At 34.8% G+C, this 22,091-nt stretch overlaps 1 protein-coding gene and 1 non-coding gene across 14 annotated transcripts in view; both read right to left on the bottom strand.

The window, feature by feature from the left end:
• msn (serine/threonine-protein kinase msn) overlaps positions 1–22,091 on the bottom strand; it is a 90,357-nt gene that overhangs the window by 52,281 nt on the left and 15,985 nt on the right. For 7 of the 13 annotated variants that reach the window (XM_088235229.1, XM_088235227.1, XM_088235234.1 and 4 more), the window contains exons 4-14: positions 17,042–17,218; positions 15,873–16,104; positions 14,408–14,536; positions 12,273–12,371; positions 10,610–10,821; positions 9,730–9,877; positions 9,220–9,367; positions 6,314–6,334; positions 4,222–4,372; positions 2,912–3,044; positions 1,107–1,245 (exon numbers count right to left, since the gene is read on the bottom strand). In XM_088235229.1, the coding sequence (XP_088091355.1) occupies positions 1,107–1,245; positions 2,912–3,044; positions 4,222–4,372; positions 6,314–6,334; positions 9,220–9,367; positions 9,730–9,877; positions 10,610–10,821; positions 12,273–12,371; positions 14,408–14,536; positions 15,873–16,104; positions 17,042–17,218 (1,589 nt within the window). The remainder of the gene's footprint in view (positions 1–1,106; positions 1,246–2,911; positions 3,045–4,221; positions 4,373–6,313; positions 6,335–9,219; positions 9,368–9,729; positions 9,878–10,609; positions 10,822–12,272; positions 12,372–14,407; positions 14,537–15,872; positions 16,105–17,041; positions 17,219–22,091) is intronic. The other 6 variants (XM_088235228.1, XM_088235235.1, XM_088235231.1 and 3 more) reach the window with 1 other exon arrangement.
• Positions 12,852–12,924, bottom strand: TRNAD-AUC (transfer RNA aspartic acid (anticodon AUC)). Its single transcript has one exon. It is a non-coding gene; the product is annotated as a tRNA-Asp (tRNA).

The raw sequence follows: 22,091 nt of genomic DNA, 5'->3' as shown, positions 1-22,091 counted from the left end.
TCCACCCCAAGTGGCTTCGTAAATAGCAGACGTGTCAGATGGAGATACTTAACGCACTATCAACTCCAGTAATAACCGAAACAAACAAAATTATTTTATAAGACATTTATGGCGTAGCCGAGATTCTACGATGAAAACGAGAATGTTTCTGTCGTTAAATTAAATTATAATTGGAAACGAAGAACTTGAATCCTAACCGTTAAAGCACTATGTAGCTGCAAAACGTGTTGGTATTTTACAGTACAACGCATTTGAGGCGATTTTTACAAAAATGGCGCTATATAAATTATCCACAATATGTTGAGTGACGTCAGCAGGCGCTACTCAGGGGCGATTTTGTGGCGTTACAAAATTGAACAGTGCTAATTAATATTGAATGGTAGACGTATTTCCGAGTGATACCGAAGCATCCAGAATAGAGATGGGCATTTCGGTTATTTAAAAGGAGGAGCAGTAACAGTTGCCGTTTCATAAATTCTAAATAACAGTTTGCATTTATATTCCTTCGATTCTTCTGTCAGTCGATCTTTGTGAAGTTAAAGAGCTGAAACCTTTATTGATGCAGATGAGATTCTGATTGAATTATTAATTTATGATTATTATCATTATTATGGAAGAATTTAAGGAATATAGGCAGTTCAAACAGGCAGAATGGTGAATGTTACACAGTGCGTAAAGTGGTCACGTAAACCAGCATGAGCCCTGTAAATACTTAGACTTCTATTTTACCTTCTATAAAATGTTATTCATCTCTGTTGATATATACATACATACATATAAAATAAGATTTACTTCAAACGATCAACAACGGTCAAATCGAAAGTGAAATATTACAAAAAATGACAAAGTTACTATATGTATCCATATGAGTGGATCCTACAAGAAAAAAAGGTCCGCGAATGTGTTAGTCTCTTTTCTTTGAATAGTACATTACAAAAGATTATCTACTTCATGTCACAGTATTTCAATTCGCCCAAGTTTTTGTGCCGAGAATCAAGTTAGGAGAGAGCGGAGTTCGAACCTAGGTATAAATAGCATTCATCAGGTGCTCGGTGACAGAAGTGTGACTATGTGTGACTAGCGTCAAGCGGGCTCGTTCTACTCACCCTGTTCATGACGAGAGTGCGGTCGGCCGGGCCGGCGTCGTCGTCGTCGGGCGTCGGCGGCAGGGGGCGGTTGGGGGCGCCGGCCGCGCCGGGCGCTGCGCCCGCGCCTGCGTCCTCCGCGAGCGCTCCCAGCCCTGGTCTGTAACAGAACTCGGGACTATGGAGGGGGGCAAATCATAACGGAGGAAAATAATCCAGTAATTAGTCATTTGGTTTGTGTTTTGATTGTGTTAAGATGAATGATTTTAGTATAGTTCGTTTGGTTAGAAGTTAGTGTGAATTTGTAATTAGAGTTGTGATTATTTTTTAAATTAATTAATTGAGGTTGGATTGTGTTAAGGTTTATTTATTGAGCGGAGTGTATTTGCAGTTAAATGTAAGTTTTAGGGTGTGAATTTGCATTAGAATTAATTTGATTTATTTTTCATTTTAGTGCATAAATTTTTATTAGGATTAATTTGTTTTATTTTTCATTTTAGTGTGTAAATTTGCATAAGGATTAATTTTTTTTATTTTTTTATTTTAGTGCATAAATTTGCATTGGGATCAATTTGTTATATTATTTATTTTAGTGTGTAAATTTGCATTATTTTTCATTTTAGTGTGTAAATTTGCATTAGGATTATTTTTTTTTATTTTTCATTTTAGTGCATAAATTTGCATTAGGATAAATTCGTTTTATTTTTCATTTTAGTGTGTAAATTTGCAATAGGATTTTTTTTATTTTTTTTTATTTTAGTGCATAAATTTGCATTAGGATAAATTTGTTTTATTTTTCATTTCAGTGTTTTAATTTGCATTAAGATTTTTTATTTTATATTAAGAATTTATTTTACATTGTGGATTTTTTGTAGTTTCAATTTATTTTGTGGTGAAATATGATGTGTTTTGAGTGATAATAAAAGAAAATTCACAAGGAGTTAGTAAAAAATTATAAAATTATAGTAATAAAATGCACAAAATAATTGTTACAAGAAAATAAATTAATAGGAAGAGGAATTAGTACAAATTGATTAGTTAATTACAATAAAAGTACATAATTTAAATAAAAGAACATTCAGAATACAGACATAAAATGAAGCCAAATAATTCATTTTAATTAGTTTTGGGTATAAGATTCTAGAACCTATCTGAATATAATTATTTTTAAAAAGGTAATATTTTCAGGAGTTTCAAAGTATGCAAAATACAGGTAAACGTCGTTTTGCGCCGGTTCGATTTACGCCGATTTACAATTACGCCGGTTGGTTTCGGCGTGGGATTTCCCGGATTGGCCGACATCAGACGACAGTAGGCGCTGCGATTCTAATAGCAGTCACACTATTACACGTTGTTTTATTCTATTACCGTGTACGCAAGCAGGCTATTGTGTGTGTGAAATAGTTTCCGAGTTAGTTTTTGTTTTGTTTTTAAGAAAAATAAAAAGGTGTGATTATATTATTAAGATTAAAAGAATATTCAAATATTTGTAGTTTATGCTACGATTCTGCAAGAAAGGAAGCGACAATCAAAGCAAATGAAATAGGATGCTTTTTCAAAAAAGTGTGAGAATTTAATTTGGTACCGACAAACTGGTGAGTTAGAATTTATTTTTGAAAACTTACTAAGCCGGCACCAACCGGAGTAATTGTAAGTCGGCGTAAATCAAACCGGCGCAAAACGACGTTTACCTGTATTAAAATTTTATTTTTCGATGTCCTGAATAGATTTTACGCAAGGAAACCCTTTCACCATTATTCTTCATTACAGCATACATTTTTTTGCACTACTTTGCACGGTGTGTATATATGATTCAGAAGACTTACAGTGGCTTGGGAGGGTCACTAGCCAGGAGTGTCCCATCATTTCTCGCTCTGCCGTTATTCTCCTCGGGTTCGGAGTCTGTGTCGGAATCTTCGATAGGATCCAGAATGTTCCTCTCCACGGGAGGTGGGGCTGCTGACAAAGTCACAACATAATGATTACTAAAAAAAAAAACACTCGCCACACGCTGTAATGTGGATAATGGAGGTGGGTTGTGCATAGATTGATGAGCGAATCAGGCCAAATACGTTTAAAAAATGGGTTTTATTTTTAATTTAAAGGATAAATGTAAAAGCAAAAGTTTAATATATATTTAGGACATGTCTCAAAATTATGTGAAATGTTTCCCTCGACACGGGAGGCAAAATTATTTTTAATTTTAAAAAAATACAAAAATTGTAAAAGAATAAATAAATATTCTTGCGGTGCCTTATCGCGTCCCCCCGAAATTGGCGTTCACTACAGCAAAAGCATCTCGGTCCTGCGCAACTCCGAGGCCAGGACGACTGCTTGTTGCGTGTACTCGCCATAGTGATTCCTGGGAAAAGATGACCAGAGAGGTTTCCCGTAGCATTCTCTGGTGGATTTTTCTGTCGGGGTTACCTTCCCTTAGCTGGTTGGTCCTGGTTTGGAGGCGCCAGAAACTCGCCTTTCATCCTTTCCTTATCTACTGTGATCACATCGTTAGGAGTGCGATCCCATTGCCCGGGGTTCGCGACGTGGACGCTAACAGGTTTGGACTAGTCAGTAGTGTTGCCGGTGGAATGCAACTTTGCATTCGCAGCATTTAATAGAATCACACGATAAATATAAACATAAATCACATATCAATATGCATTTTTTTTTGGATGAGCCCGTGTAAGTTGGATTTGTTCCGACGTTTCGGCTACCATTGCAGGAGCCATCTTAAGGGTAAACTGTGAAAACACACATGGCTCCTGCAATGGTAGCCAAAACGAATCCAACATACACGGGATCACCCAAAAAAAATACATATTGATATCAGTGATCGTGAAAACCTACGCACCTATGAATCACATATTTGCCGAGTTCATTTCTCTGCACAGCTCGTTGCCATAACTATGACACAAGTAATGATCTACCTATAGTAAATTAGATTATATTTCAGTTTAAAAAAATGTGGTTGAGTTAACGTCCTGTGTGTATTAATGTTGGTCTTGCACAATGTAACAGAAAATGCTGTGTGTGTGTCATCGATCTATGGACATTGTACTCGCAGGCCATTTAATAAAGCGGACATTTTGACCATGCACCCGGTCGCTTAATATGGTAGCAGCAGAGTGAGACTCACGGTGGGTATGGCCATTGGATTGTTGCGGCTGCGCCCTGGCGGAGCCTGACGAGGGCCGCGCCGCGCCACCACTGCTGTTGGAGCGCGGGGGTGCGGACGGTCCGGAGACTACTCCCAACTCGTTCAGCTGGGCCGCTAGCATATCCAGATCCTGGAAACCAGAACGCAAATCAAAATGACATATGTCATAAAAGGTATTAAACCTATGTTTATTATGGTGTAGTAAAAAAAAATCCAATATTTTTGGCATAACTCAATTATTTCAAATGCAAAATATTCGCCATTGTTATATATGACTTTGCGCAATCTATAGGGGAGCACATGAATTATGTGCAAAAAGAAAGATGGCAGTTTTTATGCGACGATATCATCGACCCATTTCCGTATCTCTTCAATTGTTCGCAAGCGTGTACCTGTCAAGGCGTGTTGCATCGATCTGAACTAGTGGTTATCAGAAGGGGCAAGGTCTGGTCTATAGGCCGGATTTCTTCCCTCTTTACCCCCTCCTCTCCTCATAGTGTAGTGTAATTGTTTAATCAATTTTCATTTCTTAAAAAATATATATATTAATATTTTGTTTTATAATGAAAATATTATATTGCGTCTATAACTTAAAAACTGGAATTGGACACAAGATGGCCACACTTGTGTATGAGCTGTAGCAAATCATTGACATACATGTCATTTTAAATCTCTATTCATAAGATGTCAAAATCAGTCAACAGTGTTTGATTTGCTTGTGCGAATCATATTTTTTTCAATCATGGAAAATTTTGAAAATTGGCAAAAAAAACAGCATTCGTGGGAAGTTTCGCTGAGTCACTTTTTTGCAAAGAACACTGCAGCCCAAAGTCATTGTTTGCTCGTGGAATTGTATGACAAACATGCTCTTGCGAAATCAGTGTTTCGAGTGCTTTCAACGCTTTAAAGTAGCAATTTTGATATCAAAGACAAAGAGCGGCCTGGACAGCCGAAGAAGTTAGAAGATGAAGACCAGAAGGGAGTTGTGTATTATAAGCTTCTAAAACCGGGTGAAACCGTTACTGGAGAGCTGTATTGACAACATCTAATTAGTTTTAAGAGAGCATTGAAGGGAAAACGGCCAGAATGGGAGACCAGACACGAGACATTGATTTTCCAACATGACAATGCTCGGCCACATGTTGCTCGAACCGTTAAAAACTATTTAAATTTATTTCAACAGAGAGGGAAAACATTTTTGAGAAGGGAATATGGAAGTCTAGGCATTTACAGGGCTTATGATCTGTCATTGGCTGGTTTAAATGGCCACTTTACACACTGTGTAACATTCACCATTCTGCCCATGTTTGAACATCCACATTTCCTCAACTCTTCCATCTGTTGACTTTTGTGAAGTAAAGGAGCTGAAACCTTTATGATGTTGGTGAGATTCATCCGGCTGAACCGAATCACCTACTAGGCAACGCCTGAAAACAATTTTCCAATTTTTATACTTCCTCTTTTACCAGGTAGTAATTCAACAATGTTTGAGTATGTCCAAATGCTTGCAGACTGGCTGGATTTTCTCCCTAGGGAGTTGTTCATATTTAAATTTATTTCAACAGAGAGGGAAAACGTGTTGAAATAAATTTAAATATGAACAACTCCCTAGGGAGAAAATCCAGCCAGTCTGCAAGCATTTGGACATACTCAAACATTGTCGTTAAAACTATTTGGAGAATAGCGGATGGGAAGTTCTGCCCCACCTGCCATATAGTCCAGACATGGCGCCTTCTGACTTTCATTTGTTTCGGTCGATGCATAATGCACTTTCCGGAATACGCTTTACTTCTTCGAGATTTTTTTCGGGATGGCATCCACAAATTGCCAGAAAGATGGGGAAATGTTGTAACTTCCGATGAACAATACTTTGAATAACAGAATTGTACAAGATTTTCTTTAATAAATTTCCCCAGTTTTTAAGTTATCGACATATATCAACAATAAGTTCATATACCACTGATATTCTCAAATTGAACAAGCGTTTGAACAAATAAATAAAAATCTAGTTGGCCACCCCCTTTTCTTCAATAGCGATGATTTTTTACTTCTACTACATTGCGATACTAACCTCGGGTCTCCTCGCAGGCAGCTGTGGTAATATATCACAAGATAGTGCGCAGAGCGTAATAAGCACGCGTGCGATACATGGAACACAGAACATGAATGCGGCAACACATGAAAAAAAGGATAATTTAAAAAACATGAGAAAATTTGCCAAAAATCAAACAACGGAAAAGAAAATAATAATCAAAGCGCAGTAAGTATATTTACAGAAGTTGACTAATCAAAATTAAAGCACTTTCAAACATAATCATTACAGAAGAGATGTTACGAATGTCCGAATGATCATTTATGAGAAAACAAATAGTCAATAATATAAGCGATTAAATCTCAGAGTAATAATTATCTACAGAAGCCTTTAAGCTCTATTGCATAGAACAAAAGCGTTCCAAATTTTTGTCATGGTTTTTAGTTTAACAAACGTGTAACGGACGGTTTCGGTTAGCGCTGTGCAATTATCAACCTAAGTACCTACGGCCCGTAGTATTGCTGTAATATGTAGCTGACTTCGTGGTCAATAATCATAGAATGGTTTTTATCTATATGGGCGACATTATTAGGTTATTACTCTAAGGATGAAATACATTATGAAGTACACCAAACTCTTCTTTTGCACGGTGCAATAAAAACAGATGTAAGATTAGATAAGAGTCGACAGAGAAAAATTGTGGAAGGTTTTATCGAAGTATGGAGTGAGTGGTAACCTGACAAGGGCTATTGCGTCACTGTACAAGGACAGCACAGCATGTGTGAAAGTGAATGGGTCATTGACATTGTGGTTTAACATTCCTAAAGGAGTCAAACAGGGATGTGTATTGTCACCATGGTTGTTCAACATATACATCGGTAACTGTATGAAAGAACTGAAAGATTTAAGAATGGAAGCAAAAATGAGTGGTATAACTGTTAACCGTCTTCTGTATGCTGATGATGCCGTGCTTCTTGCTAGCAGTAAAGAAGACCTTCAATTCTTGGTAACAAAAGTCGACGATGTATGCTAGAAAAGCTTTGCATGTTGATAAATCATGAGATGTTTGCAGAAGGCTCTGGGTATCTCAAGTGATGGTAACCAAGTACCAAATTCGCATATGCAGGTATGTCTATTGTCTTGATAGCAATAGTGAATAATTTCTGTTACCTTTTTTTTAAGTAACTGAAAAAAACAAAACAATGAACAAAAATTTTATTTTTTTATGTCCCAAATTGGTTTTTATACAGCAAAAACTATGGACAATTATTTTTTAAGTAAATATACACTTTTTGCACGGTATAATGGGGGTCAGGTGTAATGTGAATCCACCATGTTATTGTAACGTATTTTACTGAATTAAAAAATGACGTAAATATTTTTTGAACTTGAATTCGTAACACTCCTTAATGGAAGCAAGTTTAATACAAAAAAGCTGCTTTGAATCAACTTTTACTGCTCTAATTTATCTGTAAATAATGTATTTTCATAGCATTTAGGGCGATTGAAATAGATTACGGCTGTATTTTAGTCTCAATCATAATTTTTCACTCACTGACCGTTATTTACCTACATAACAATTGGGTTAACAGATTACAAAAAATATCAAATCAAAATCTAGCTGAAGCAAGTTAGCATAGGGGAAACGAAAAAAAGGTTTGAGTGACGTGTGAATAGTGTAAATAAAAATTTGAACACTAAACAGTCCTCTTTAGAACAGGTTTGTACTGTGAGCAGGACTCAATTTTGTATAATTTTTAATTCATGTAGTAATAGTAACAGATAGTAAATAATAAGTTATGATTTTTAATGCATAATTTTTTTAAATTTTATTTAAAAAGAAATATTAGCGTTCTTATAATTTACCCAAATATTTCAATTTTGGTGGCCATTTTCAACGAGTTGTAAATAACTCACTATTAGAAAATGGAAATCAAGTTGGGGTAGAGTGGGGTTTGAACCTCGGACCCCGGCCCGTGAGTCTGCAACACTAGCCACGGGACCACAACCCGATTCAATAAAAAGAGCTCTTTTATTTCACTAAAATTAATAAACAAATATTTTAAGTCAGTCATACTGAGAATTGAATCCAAGGCTAATGCACTCATCACCATTTGATTTCTATTTTCAGGAATTTTATCTGAGAGCAGCCATCCAGTCGCTGACAAGCTAATTCTTAATCAATTTCACTTCTTTTTCAGCCTTATTCTCTCCACTGCTGGATAAAAGTGTCTTCCAAATGTATCCACTCTTTCCTATCACCCGCTTTTATCATCCATGTTTTAGGTAATGTCATCGACCCCATTTTTGCTGTACAATTCATGATATTCACGACCCTGATTCAGCGCCTTATTTCTTCATTTCTTATTCTGTCTCTTAGACATACAAAGGGCATCTGTCTTTCCATGGATCGTTGCGTGCATGCGTGCTACTATTTTGTGTCACAGACATGATTTCTAGTCCGTATGTCATCACTGGCAATATTCATAGACTTGTCTTTTTAAGCATGCTGGGACCTGTTCATTTTCAAAAATGAAATTCATTCTATTTCACACACAACTGTGTTCTTCGTAATAATAATTATTATTAAATGAGGGACAGGCAGCTATCGGCTGATATGCCCCTATCTTGTCTTTCTGGCAAGCTAATTTCACTTCCTATATAAATATGTCCAATTTGTTTTTTAATGTATTGACAGATGGCGCTAAAACTATTTCTTGAGCCAGACTATTCCGCGCATCCACAGATCTGCCATTGATAAAATGTCTAGCTGGATTGAAGTTGAACTTTAATAAATGTTTTTAAAAAATATATAAAGCACTATTCATTCTCATAATTACTACACCTGATAAAATGGTCAGCGAGTTGAAAAAGTTGAGACAGCCAGTGATCAAATCCTCGAGTATGTAAGCAAGAGAGGTTTTGGAATGGAGCTAGGTCCTCACCATTGGCTTGAAGAGGTGCTGCGAGTTCCTCTGGGGCTGCGGGGGTGGTCCTCCAGAACCCAGGGGGCTGCCGGCGCCCCCGTTGCTGGGGGGCCCGTTGCCCGAGCTGTTGGACGAGCCGGACGAACGAGGGGTGGGGGGGAGCGGTCTGGAATTACAACCAAATTATCTTAAACTTAACCAAACCGATTTGACCAAATTATAAAAGGCCATGTAAAAAAATTGATAACAAGTTGTGGCAGGGCTCGAATCTCAGACCTCCTGGTCCAGAGTTTACGACACTAGCCAGAAGACCACATAATCTTGACCACGTGATTTTAATCTTAATAATAAGGAAATCTGGCTGTCCGGGCCCCACTTTATCGGCCTTGCGGGCTTCAGTTAATGAATTGGAATCTAAGGCACTGTGAAATATTACCCCTTTAAGACTCACAATTTTTTTTTGCTATTATAAGAGTTAAGTAAGAATTGTGCTATCGGCGAATAGGTCATCAGGGGATCAGAAGTCACCTGTATCTGTTGGGCTGAGCAGGTTGAGCAGGCTGCGCGGGCTGGGCAGGTGGCGCGGGCTGGGTGGGCTGGGTAGGTTGCGCGGGCTGTGGGTCCGGGACGACAATCAACCTCTGGGGCACGGCGGGTCTGGCCGGGGGAGTTGTCTCTGTGGAAGGGAAACATTGTATCGTTAATCGTCTGTCAATGGAAAAGTTAAGTGCTACGAGAAATTCAATTTAAAAAATGTTCTTGTATACGTGGTAAAAATTGGAGCATTTAATTGTAAGGTGAAGTATCTCAAAAATGTGTTGTGAAATAATGAAAATTGTATAATAACAAAAATTAACTACTCGGCAACGTCACAGGCTCATTTGACCATGTTTTTACAATAACCAATCATTTACAGTGTTGTTGTAGCAACCGGCAAAAGATTTCCAGTTTCCGAAGTAGTCATGTTTTACAATGTTTAGCATGTTTCAACGTTTAGCGGGTACGAATAATTTGGACTCGTGATTTTTTTTTAAAGGAATAACCCACTAAGCCTCTATTTTGAGGCTTGTCAGCAGGTGGGATAGAGGGGACATGGAAGAAGGTAATGAAAAATACACCACAACACCGAGACTAATTGAGAAAAAATTTCTTGGATTTTTTCTTGCAACTGGCAGGAATCGAACCTGCCCCGCCAATTTCACAGTTGGCCGTCTAACCAACTGCGCCATGGCGCCGGCAATGTTGCGAATGGTGTAATTTCAAAGTATAAGTGGGGATTTTAAAAATTAAAAAACGATAAATAAAAATATTTAACCATTTTTTGGCTTAGTTCGATAGCCTTCTGACAAAAAAAAAAAAAAAACTGCCGAACTTCCTCAATCTTCCTCAGATGTGTCGTATCTCTCACCTGGGACCTCGGGGTGCTTGGCCTTGTTCTTGGGCGGGGGCACGGGGGGCTGTCCGGGCGCCTGCGGGGTCTGGCCCGCCTGCTCCGCCGCCAGCCGGCCCTCCTGGATCTGCTGGAAGTTCCTGCGCAGCGTGTCGCCGCCCGGGTGCACGATGGACGACGGCTCCCCCGCCACGGCCGGCTCCTCCTCCTCGCCCTCCGAGCCCGAGTATCTAAACAAATTCACAAAAATTAAATACTCCATGAGCAATGTTTTTATTACTGATAAGGATAAATTATACAGCGCCATTTTCATATTACGGAGGGTAATTACTACATCTAGGTAACTTCAAGATTTTTGAGTTGACCACAAAAACACAACTTGGTATCTTCGTCCATGAATGCTACAAAGTGGTGATACATTTAAATAATATTATGTTGATAAAATAAATATAAAACAACTTTGTTTTAGACTGAGTATTTTTCATTTTTTCTACCGACCAGTTTCAAAGCTACACAAGCTTGTTTATCAAGGTATACTAACTAATGAATCTTATCCTATTTTATTTTACAAGTTTGTGGTCAAATTTGCGAAGATCAAAGATACAAAATATGCGGACATTCTGCATATTGTGCACACGGTTTTTTTCTATCATTTACTTCACGTATCTAATTTTCTTTATTATGTAAATTTATTTCAACAGAGAGGGAAAAAGTTTTCGAGAAGGGAATATGGAAGTCTAGGCATTTACAGGGCTTATGACCTTGATCAAACAGATGGAAGAGTTGAGGAAATGTGGATGTTCAAACATGGGCAGAATGGTGAATGTTACACAGTGTGTAAAGTGGCCACTCAAACCAGCCAATGACAGGTCATAAGCCCTGTAAATGCCTAGACTTCCATATTCCCTTCTCGAAAACTTTTTCCCTCTCTGTTGAAACAAATTTAAATACGAACAACTCCCTAGGGAGGAAATCCAGCCAGTCTGCAAGCATTTGGACATAATCAAACATTGTTCTTTATTATGCTCCATACAATTATTTTTTTCACTCTAATTTTGTTTTTGCCTCATTTATTGCGTGTTTTTTAACATCAATCTTCGAATAATTCAAAAAAATATATTCTTAACTCGTAAAGAGAGTATCGTGAGTTTTATTTTGAGAAGGTAATATGAAAGTGTAGGCATTTGCAGGGCTTAAGATCTGTCATTGGTTGTTTTAGGTAGCCATATTACACACTGTGTAACATTCACCATTCTGTCTATGTGTAAACATCCACATTTTCTTGACTCTTTCATCTGTTGACTTCTCCTGTAAATGACAGGACTCCTATTTTCCATTCTCAAAAATGTTTTCCCTATCCGTTGCAATAAATTTAGATCTTAATAACTCTACAGGAAGTGAAATCCAGCCTGACTACAAACATTTGGACATGCTCAAAACAATGTTAAAATTTTAGTTTTCAGTCAAACTATTTATTTTGTCATCACACGCTACGGATGTATTAAAATGATTCAGAGAACAGGTGAAGTTTTATCCGGAACGTCACTTCTGATCTCTTAACTGGAAAAGCAGGCAGCACTTGGTACGAAACTGGGTTGTGGTCTCGTGGTGATATCGCAGACTCCGGATCAGAAGATCCGAGGTTTGAACCCAAACGTCTATAACATCCAACTAGTCTCACCTGTAGTCTTCTCTGACTGAGTTCTCCTGTTTCCTCTTTTTACACCTGTCGATATGATCTTTTAGTTGAATTCTCACTTGTCTTTCTGTCGGCTGATCCCTACAACCAAACAATAAAACAATGCATAAATTACCGTATACGCTAAAATAATTCAAACAGTTTAAAGTATAGTTAAAGTTTACCTAGTGAAAATCGAGAGGAAATTTTTTTTAATCATCAAAAATTTGTTAAAAAGATCGAGTGAATTTTAAGTGTGCACTTAAATATTTTCTTCATTTTTTATTAAACTCTGTACCTACCTTTATTGAAATAATTTATTTTTTTAAATAAAAAATGTAATGTAACACGCACAACAAGACGAGACTCGGCTTTGCGGGAACAACGATACAATCAAGTACGCTATTTTATTGTTAAAATAAATCAATATTAAAAAATATATCATCATCACACCAATCGCAGTGTATCTTGATAATTTTTGTTACATGAAGGTAAGATGATCAGTCTTACGCTTCGGGTACCAGTCCAGGGACTATGAAATATTCGAGTGCAAAAACACCTTTTTAAATAAATATGTCATGTTAACCATGTCGGGAATCGAACCCGAGACCTCTTGCATGATAGGCAGACGCGCTTACCACTGCACCACGAGGCCGACATATATATATATATATATATATATAATACCAGGTACATATATATATATATATATATAATACCAGGTACAGAATGATTTGTATTTAGGTTTTTTGCGGTATTAACCCATTCACTGCGTTCAAAATTGACATTGACATATTATTAGTTTAAACATTTATTTTGCAAGTGACCATAATCTTATTACCTCTATACTTGACGAATATTTAAGCTATGAACCTTTTTGATGATAAATTACTCACATATGCCATGAGCACCGCATAGTTGTGCTGTTATAGGTGCTCATAGACATATTTGAGTACTGCGGTGAATGAGTTAAGTATTTTAAAAATATATTTACAAGTTTTAAACAATCATTTTTTTATACTTACGCACCCACACACATGCACCCTCTCCCTCACTCATTTACGCAAACACACATTAACATACACATGAATGCAAACGTCACACACATAAAATTACGTTCACTCTTTTCTAATATATTATGTGTCATTAGCTTACAGTGGATTTTTTTAATTGGCTTAAGTATTGTTAATATTTTTCTACTAATTTTGTTTATGTAATAGCTGTAAAAATCCCAAATAAAATAATTTGAATCCGTTTTCATATGAATAAGAGACAATTTATTGACCTCTTTTTTTCTGAAAACTTTATTTTGTGATCAATAATTCTTTCATTCATTCTTTTTCGGAACGAGTTTTCCCAGTGACAAATACATTGTCAACTCAATTATATAATGTATTCTTGCGAACTATTTAATAAATAAAAAAAAGAAAATCAGTTTTGGTGGAGCTTTCTAAGGGTGCTAAGTACCCTTAAATATTTCTGTTCTTTACAATAAACCTAGTGCCAACTCTAATGTATGGGAGTGAAATATGGAATTGGAAAAATAATTATGAAATTAGGTTAGTTGCTGTCAAAATGCGATCCCTCAGGCGAAAGTGTGGTAAAATGATGTATGATCCGTGCACTAATGTCGAGATCCGTGAACTGTGTAAGGCTGAGACACACATTATCGACAATATCAAGGAAGGGGTGCTGCGTTGGTTTGGACATGTAGAGCGAATGGACAGCGAAAAAAGGGCTAAAAGGATCTACGATGCAAATGTTTATGGATGCAGAAAACGAGGAAGACCGAGAAAGACATGGCACGATTAAGTCCATCAAATACTTGAAGATGGACATGTCAAGAGTAGGAATAATCGGCGTGCGTGCATGAGTAGATGTATGAATGTAGAGGAAGCGAGGTCTGTATGCAAATACAGTTATATGGCATTCTATCCTCTCTGCCTACCCCTACAGTGAAACGGCGTGATGATTTGTTTGTTTTGTTTGTTTGTTTGTTCACAATAAATACACGATTTCGGTTTTAAAATATTTTTTAACCTAAGAGTATAACTACGTGAGTTCCTCATAGTTTGATATCTTCTCCCGAGGTCAGTCTATTAGGATTAGATATATAAATAATAGTAACGGGTCTTTACCTGATGAAGGAGTGCCTGAGGAGTTGCTCCGTATAAGGTCTCTGATGGTAATCTTTGACGAGGACAGTTTCGATGAAGCTGTGGAATTTCTTAGCCCACTTTTTGGATTTTAAGCGGGGAGGAGGATTTCTGGAAATAACAAATGTATATAATTATATATTATTGAATAATAAAACATTTTTGAAGAGAAAAAAAGAACAACATTTTAGTCCTTCACAGAAGTGGTTTTCCTAGTGCGTTAAAGTAAATAATAAGATCACATTGTAGATAAATGGGAAAAAACATTTATGAAAAAAAAAAAAAACAAAATTCAAACAGAAGGGTAAGAAATACATGTTAAATAACTTATAAATTAAATGTATGTACATTGTTATTATTAGAGCACACAAAATAAAATGTTTATATGTGCCCTATTTCAAGATTAAAAAATAAAAATAAAAATAAAAAATAAATAAAATAATTAATAAATCCAGTAAGATGCTCGGAATTGTACATTGACATTCTAGATCTTTTAAAAATAAAACTGCAATACGCACATTATATGATACACTTGTCCTCGACAATTCTATTATTTAAGTTATTATTATTATTACGGATAACTTATATAGCGCCATTTTCGTAATATAATACCTCAAGGGTGCTTTACAAAGTGATTATATAAAGAAATCAATTTAATTTTAACTTTTTTAATTTGTTATTGAAGAAATACAAGGTACTTTGTCACCATATGCCAAGGATTTATTCAAATGATTTAACCCTTCTGTAAACCATCGTATGTTCAATTCATTAATTTTTCAGGCCAAAGCTGTTTTAAAAAGATGTTTTAAACTGTCTTAAAAGGATGATATTTTGAACTGTCTTAAAAAGATAATATTTTAAACTGTTTTAAAAAGATGATATTTTGAGCTGTCTTAAAAATATGATATTTTGAGTTGTCTTGAAAATACGATATTACGAGCTGTCTTAAAAATATTATATTTCAAGGTGAGTTGTCTTGAAAATACGATATTACGAGCTGTCTTAAAAATATTATAATTCAAGGTGAGTTGTCTTGAAAATACGATATTACGAGCTGTCTTAAAAATATTATATTTCAAGGTGTCATAAAAATATATTTTGAACCGTCTTAAAAAGATGATATTTTGAGCTGTCTTAAAAATATGATATTTTGAGTTATCTCGAAAATACGATATTATGAGCTGTCTTAAAAATATGATATTTTAAGCTGTCATAAATTTTTTATATTTTGAGCTGTCTTAAAAAGACGCTATTATGGGCTGTCTTAAAAAAGATGATATTTTATGCTGTCTTAAAAAGGTGATATTTTGGGCTGTCTTAAGAAGATGACATTTCAGGCTGTGTTAAAAAGATATTTTGAGCTGTCCAAAAAAGATGACATTTTCAACATACGAAAGTTACATAGTTGCCATTAAATTATCTTTTAAAAAAGTAAAGTTCCGCAAACCTCGGTATGAGGAAGAGCGCCCTCATAGGGTGCAGGTCACACAGCGGTGGCTGGCTCTCCGCCATCTCCAGCGCGGTGATGCCCAGCGACCACAGATCGCTGCGATTGTCGTACGTCGCGTCGGGATTCTCGTCGCAGGCGATCACCTCAGGCGCCATCCAGTATGGCGTGCCGATGAATGTGTTCCGTCGGCCGATCGTGCGGTCCAACTGTGCCGACACTCCGAAGTCAACTGTTCAAATATAAAAATAGCCTCAGTAAAAATTAAGATCAATTTTTGTTTATTTCTTTATTACATTGTTAAACGGTCCATTTTTCAACTACGATAAAACCTCATTTTTACATTCCTCAATTTTATGTTTTCCCACTTTTTACACCGAAATGTTTAGGTCCCATTTTTTCCATACATTCTCATACAAATATCCCCCCAATTAACGTTTTTGCGATTTTCATTAAAATTGTGACACACGGTTGACGCATGTTTAGGAAGAATAAAGTCTTAACATCAATAAATTACGATGCAGAAAGTTTAAAAATTTGGCAATAGAAATATTATTTGAAGTTATAAACATCATTAGGAAAGAAGATTGTTTAAACAGTTATCATAAAAGTGTGAAACAGTTTTTCCGCGATGTAAATGACAGTTGAAATTTTGTGATGCCATACTTAAAAAAGTGATACCATATTAACAAAAATTTCCCAATAATTAGGGAAAAAATCAGTTTATGCAAATTCAAATTTTTATTATTGTGTTTTTAAGGTTAAGTACCTACATACAATTATTTTTAAACATTTTTAAAAAATAATATATAAAATACCCGAAAAAAACTAAATATTTTTAATGAAATCCTAGGTAAATATGAATATTTAACAAATTTTTTTTTCCCGTTTTTACAATTTTTCCGCAGTTATTCATTTCTTCACTTTAGCGTTTTCCTCAGTTTGACACTTTTTCGCTGCTCCCTTGAAAAACGTAAAACAGGGATTTTACTGTTGGGTATTATTATTAGTTATACTTTATTAAGTTAGTTTATCGGATCTTTAAAACAAATGTAAACATTAAATGTAACCATCTTCTTGTTTTCTGCCATCTGAATTTATGTTATTTTTCTTTAATATTATCTGTAACTCTTAAAAAACTGGGCTAAAAAATCCCTCGGGCATCTCACCAAGTTTGACTTCCGCGTTGTCCGTGAGCAGAACGTTCTGGCCCTTGATGTCCCTGTGTATGACCTTGTTGGAGTGCAGGTAGCTCAGCCCGCGGAGTATCTCCCGGCAGATGTAGGCGATCCACTCCTCCTTGAGGGACTGACCCTTGGTGGACTTCACCAGATCGGTCACGGAACCTGCGACAAATGCCATTATTTATTTTATTTTATTTTATTTTATTTTATTTAGAAAACATACAGTCATACAAAATAAGTACTAAAAACAACAATTTTTTAACATAAAAAGACCAATTAAGTTTTCATAAATTAAAAAGATATAAACATTAAATGTGACAAAAAATAAAAAATAAATAAGAATTTTAAGTGAAAAAAGGATAATTGTTGACATTTGCGTTTTCCATGGAGGTAATAAATTAAAATAAATAAAAATACCGAATGCACACTCCGAGCCATCCACGCACACACATGAACGCACATATAAAACATACACAAACATATACATTACATGCGGCACATATACATAGCATAAACCACTCAAGATGTACATTCAGCAACTATCCCAAATAATCGACCCCATGAAGAAATTTTCTGTACAAATGCAACGTGCAGTTAAAAATGTCTACATCAATACTGAGTCCGTTATAATTTCTACAGGTACATCTAATGAATGAATTCGAGGTATAATTGTTTTTACAAGTTGGTACATAAAAAAGGGAATTTAATCTAGTATAGCGAAGAGGACAACGGAAACCAATATTTTGTAAAAGATACGGCGAATCAACTATGTTATTGAGAATTTTGAAAAGAAAAATTAAATCATATCTAAGGCGCCTTTTTTGTAGTGATTCTATATTAAAATTGATCAAAGATGCGCCGTAATCATTTTCAATGTTACCAAAACGATATTCCAGGCTCCTTATAAATTTCTTTTGAATGTTTTCAATTTGATTAATATATACATTATATTGAGGGGACCATACTAATGAAGCGAATTCGAGTTGACTTCGCACATAAGTATAGTAAAGAAGTTTTAATGTATTTGGTGATGAGAATGGCTTGGAGATTCGTAAGATAAACCCTAGAAGTCTGTACGCCTTATCTACTATGTTATGCCTTATTATGTTATTCACTTCACTTATTTTTTCAGCTCATTGTATATTTTTTTCGAAGAAGATACAAATTGGGCACATTTTATTTATTTATTTTATTTTATTTGTGAAACCATCAGTTTTACATACATATTTATAGTAAACAACAGATATATTGTATAAACTCAGAACTCTAGTCCTTAAAATATAGATTGATTAGAATGACAGCCGTCAGCAAAAGTGACGACATAACTTTGTAGTAACGTCTAAGGAGTGATTTATATTGACACACAAAAAATCATTTGTATCTGGCATGTTAATTTATTTTTTTAATACAATGCTTGACATATAAATCAACATAATTATATAAAATCAGCTTTAAAACTAAAAATAAACTAGAATAAACCTAATTATTAACAACGTTCTTACAAGGTTACGTCATTTTGCACAAATTTTAGAGATGGGACATATTGGTCAATGTAAATCGATCGAATAAAAAATTATTCATTTATTGTTGTTTATGAAAAAAAGTATTTATTGTCTTATTTTTAAGTGAATAATTGTCTTAAACACACTATAATAGGCTTGTTTTTGCGTTTTTATATCAATTTTCGGAAACCGAGTTTCATGTTTGCATGAAAAAACTGATCAAATCGATTTGATCGGTACATGATCAGTGATCAGAAATTTCCCATTACAAGTGACATTATTTTGGCAGCTGTCATTTTAATCAAGCTGTATTTTAAGGACTATAATAACAGATTTTCACAAAGTGTACAAAGTTAGTAAAGAAACTATAATAAATAAATACATATAATTTTTTTCAAATAAAAATGTTATTTTCATGTATACATTTTTGAATAATCAAAGATTAAAAAAAAAAAAGAACAGTTATTGTAAATAGGGCAGGATTAAGACAAGGATGCATGAAGAAACGATAAGGAGAGGAAGGGAGATGTACATATTTATTATTAAATTTAAAAGGCAGTGTATCAATTTACTATCTTCAAATTGAAATACCTAAATAATACTGTGTTGATTTCAATTGTTTACCGTTTATTGACTTATATACAATAACAAACCATCACGCCGTTTTCACCGTAAGGGTAGGCAGAGAGGATAGAGCCCCACAACACTCTATCTTTGCATACAGATCTCGCTTCCTCCACATTCATACATCTTCTCATGCACGCGCGCTGATTATTCCGACTTTTGACATGTCCATCTTCAAGTATTTGTTGGATTCGGTCATGCCATGTCTTTCTCGGTCTTCCTCGATTTCTGCATCCATCAACATTCGCATTGTAAATATTCTTAGCTGTTCTTTTATATGTATTTGTTGACTTATGTGAGCATTTTTCTAACTTCTTCTAATTTTATGATTATTTAGAATATAACTTATGCAAAAAAATGCACTTCTATTCTCTCCACTGCCATATATACCCATATATTGTCTACTAATATGCAATGATGATTTTTTAACTTTTTTTTTTCTTACTCTTCTTGATTCATTTTTATTTTTTGCTACTTTTGTGTAAAATGCATTTCTATCTTCATATTTAAAAATGCACTTCTGTTCTTTCCACTGCAATATTTGTATTTCATTTCTTTTTTTTTTGCACAACAGGCAGGGAGGCCCAATTACAGTTGTGAATTACATCGCAAAACACCCAGGCTTGAGAAAAATCTAATTTAATTTTTTGTGTTCTCACCGGGAATCGAGCCCGGAACCTTCCATGTGTGAGTCAAGCGTCTTGACCACGGAGGCCGCATATAGTACATATATATGTACTATATGTTTAGTATACCCATATATTTTATACTAATACTAGCAGACCCGACAAACGTTGTCCTTATTACCTTGGAAAAAGACTTTTCATTGATAAGCAGGTACCTAGGTACTTGTTTACGATTGAATTCCAAAACTAAAAATTATCAATATTCAAATATTAAATTTAAGCAGGTACCTAGGTATTTGTGTATGGTTGAATTCCAAAACATAAAATAATTCATTTTCAAATGTAGAATTCTTTTTGCAAATTTCAAACTCGGCCTTTCTCACCAACAGGGGTGCACTTTATTCATGAATACGATTTAAAAAATGTATTGAATGTCAGTTAATATTATTTTAGTATTACCAAAAATCCAGTAAAAACAAATAAATGGGAAGAAATTATGAGGAATGTAAGAAAATAATCTGATTGGTATCCATAAAAAGCAAATTTTGTTTGTAAACATTCAAAAACAAACTTTTTTAAACACAAAAAAAACAGCATCTTTCCATTCTTTTGTACATGCATTCTCGTTGAATACAACCCTGGTAGATCGATAAAAAAATATTTATGCTTCTAACTAGACAGGTCATAACCTGTCACGTGCAAAATGTACACATCTTTAGCTGAACATTTGGCCGCCGAATATTTGGCGCTTTGGCTGAAAACGTGGACGAATATTCGATATTCAGCCAAATCACTATTCGTGGCATCTCCAGTTTAAAGGTGAAACATCGTAAATGGGTGATTCATCGCAAAAGGATTTATAGTTTTTATCTCATAATTGGCGTCCTATTTAGATTAGAAAAAAAAAGTAAATAGCTTATCAACAGTGAGAATAAGATTGTTATCAGATGATAACTCTCTTTATAGATACCTAATCAATAATAAAAGCACAGAGTTTTTATATAAAAAAGATGTGATTTTAAAATTTGAAAATAAAAATGCTCAAGGTATCTGGATTTATATCGAATGGCTGCAAATGTACGAAGGCATTAAAAGCAAACAAAAAAATATCTATGAAGTGCGCCCAACGCCCAGCCGTTCTCAGTGAAAGATAAAACTAGCCGATCAGCTTATTTTTCCATACAAAAAATACACTATATTTTACATCTTTAACCGTCAGCTTCTTAAGTACGAAAACAAGCTTGCAGGTTACACATATCATTTGAAGATTCTCTATTTGGAAACTAGTATTTCGAACGTTATTTCCGAAGGACTATTTTTCTTTGATAGGATACCGTTGACATATTATGTTTCACATAGGACAAGTGGCATTTGCAGTACCCGTTTTTGACATTGTTCATTTTAAAAGGAATCAGCCAGTGCTCAGTATTGACAGTTACTGCTGAATGTCATTGTATTTGTTAATAAACTTTTGTATAAGTATTGTATTAAAATAGTGTAGAATAAAGCTACATATATCTCATGGTTAATAATAATTGTTCTTTGAATTGATTTTCACAGAACCACAGAAAAAATAGTCATTTATACTACATATTTGAAGGAGTCGAAGTATTATTGTTTGCAGATGACATGAAGATTTTTAGGACTATTAACAATGTTGATGATTGTGCTATATTGCAAAATAATTTAGATAAGTTATCTGTATGGTGTTCTATTAACAACTTTCAATTGCATATAAAAAAATGCCATATCATGAGATTTTTCAGGATAAAAAATCCTATTTTATTTGACTACTCAATCGGTAACACTGCATTGGATTCAGTTACTGAGATGCGGGATTTGGGTGTGATTTTTGATCAGAAATTGTCTTTTATCAGTCACATTAATGATATTAGTAGTAGATCTTTGAAGACGCTTGGGTTTATTTTGCGCATCACTAAGGACTTTAAAAATATAAACACTTAAAAAAATTTATACACCTCCTTGGTGAGAAGCATCTTGGAGTATAATTCTACAATATGGAGTCCTTATTATGCCTCTCACCATATTACCATAGAAAGAGTTCAGAATAATAAGTTTTTGAGATATGTTAATTTTAAATTAGGAATACGTAATGAATTTCGTAACTATGATTATTTATTAAATATATTAAATTTGATTAAATTAATGGACAGGAGAACTATTAATGATTTATTAGTTCTATTTAAAATCGTTAATTCAGTATTGAACAGCCCTGAAATTTTGGCCCTCATTGGTTTTAAAGTACCAGTTAGAGTGACTAGG

Source organism: Micrasema longulum, unplaced genomic scaffold, assembly GCF_059751315.1.
Source record: "Micrasema longulum isolate JH-2025_06_02 unplaced genomic scaffold, ASM5975131v1 h1tg001345l, whole genome shotgun sequence".
Classification (NCBI taxonomy): domain Eukaryota; kingdom Metazoa; phylum Arthropoda; class Insecta; order Trichoptera; family Brachycentridae; genus Micrasema; species Micrasema longulum.
This window is presented reverse-complemented; position numbering and strand designations above follow the sequence as displayed.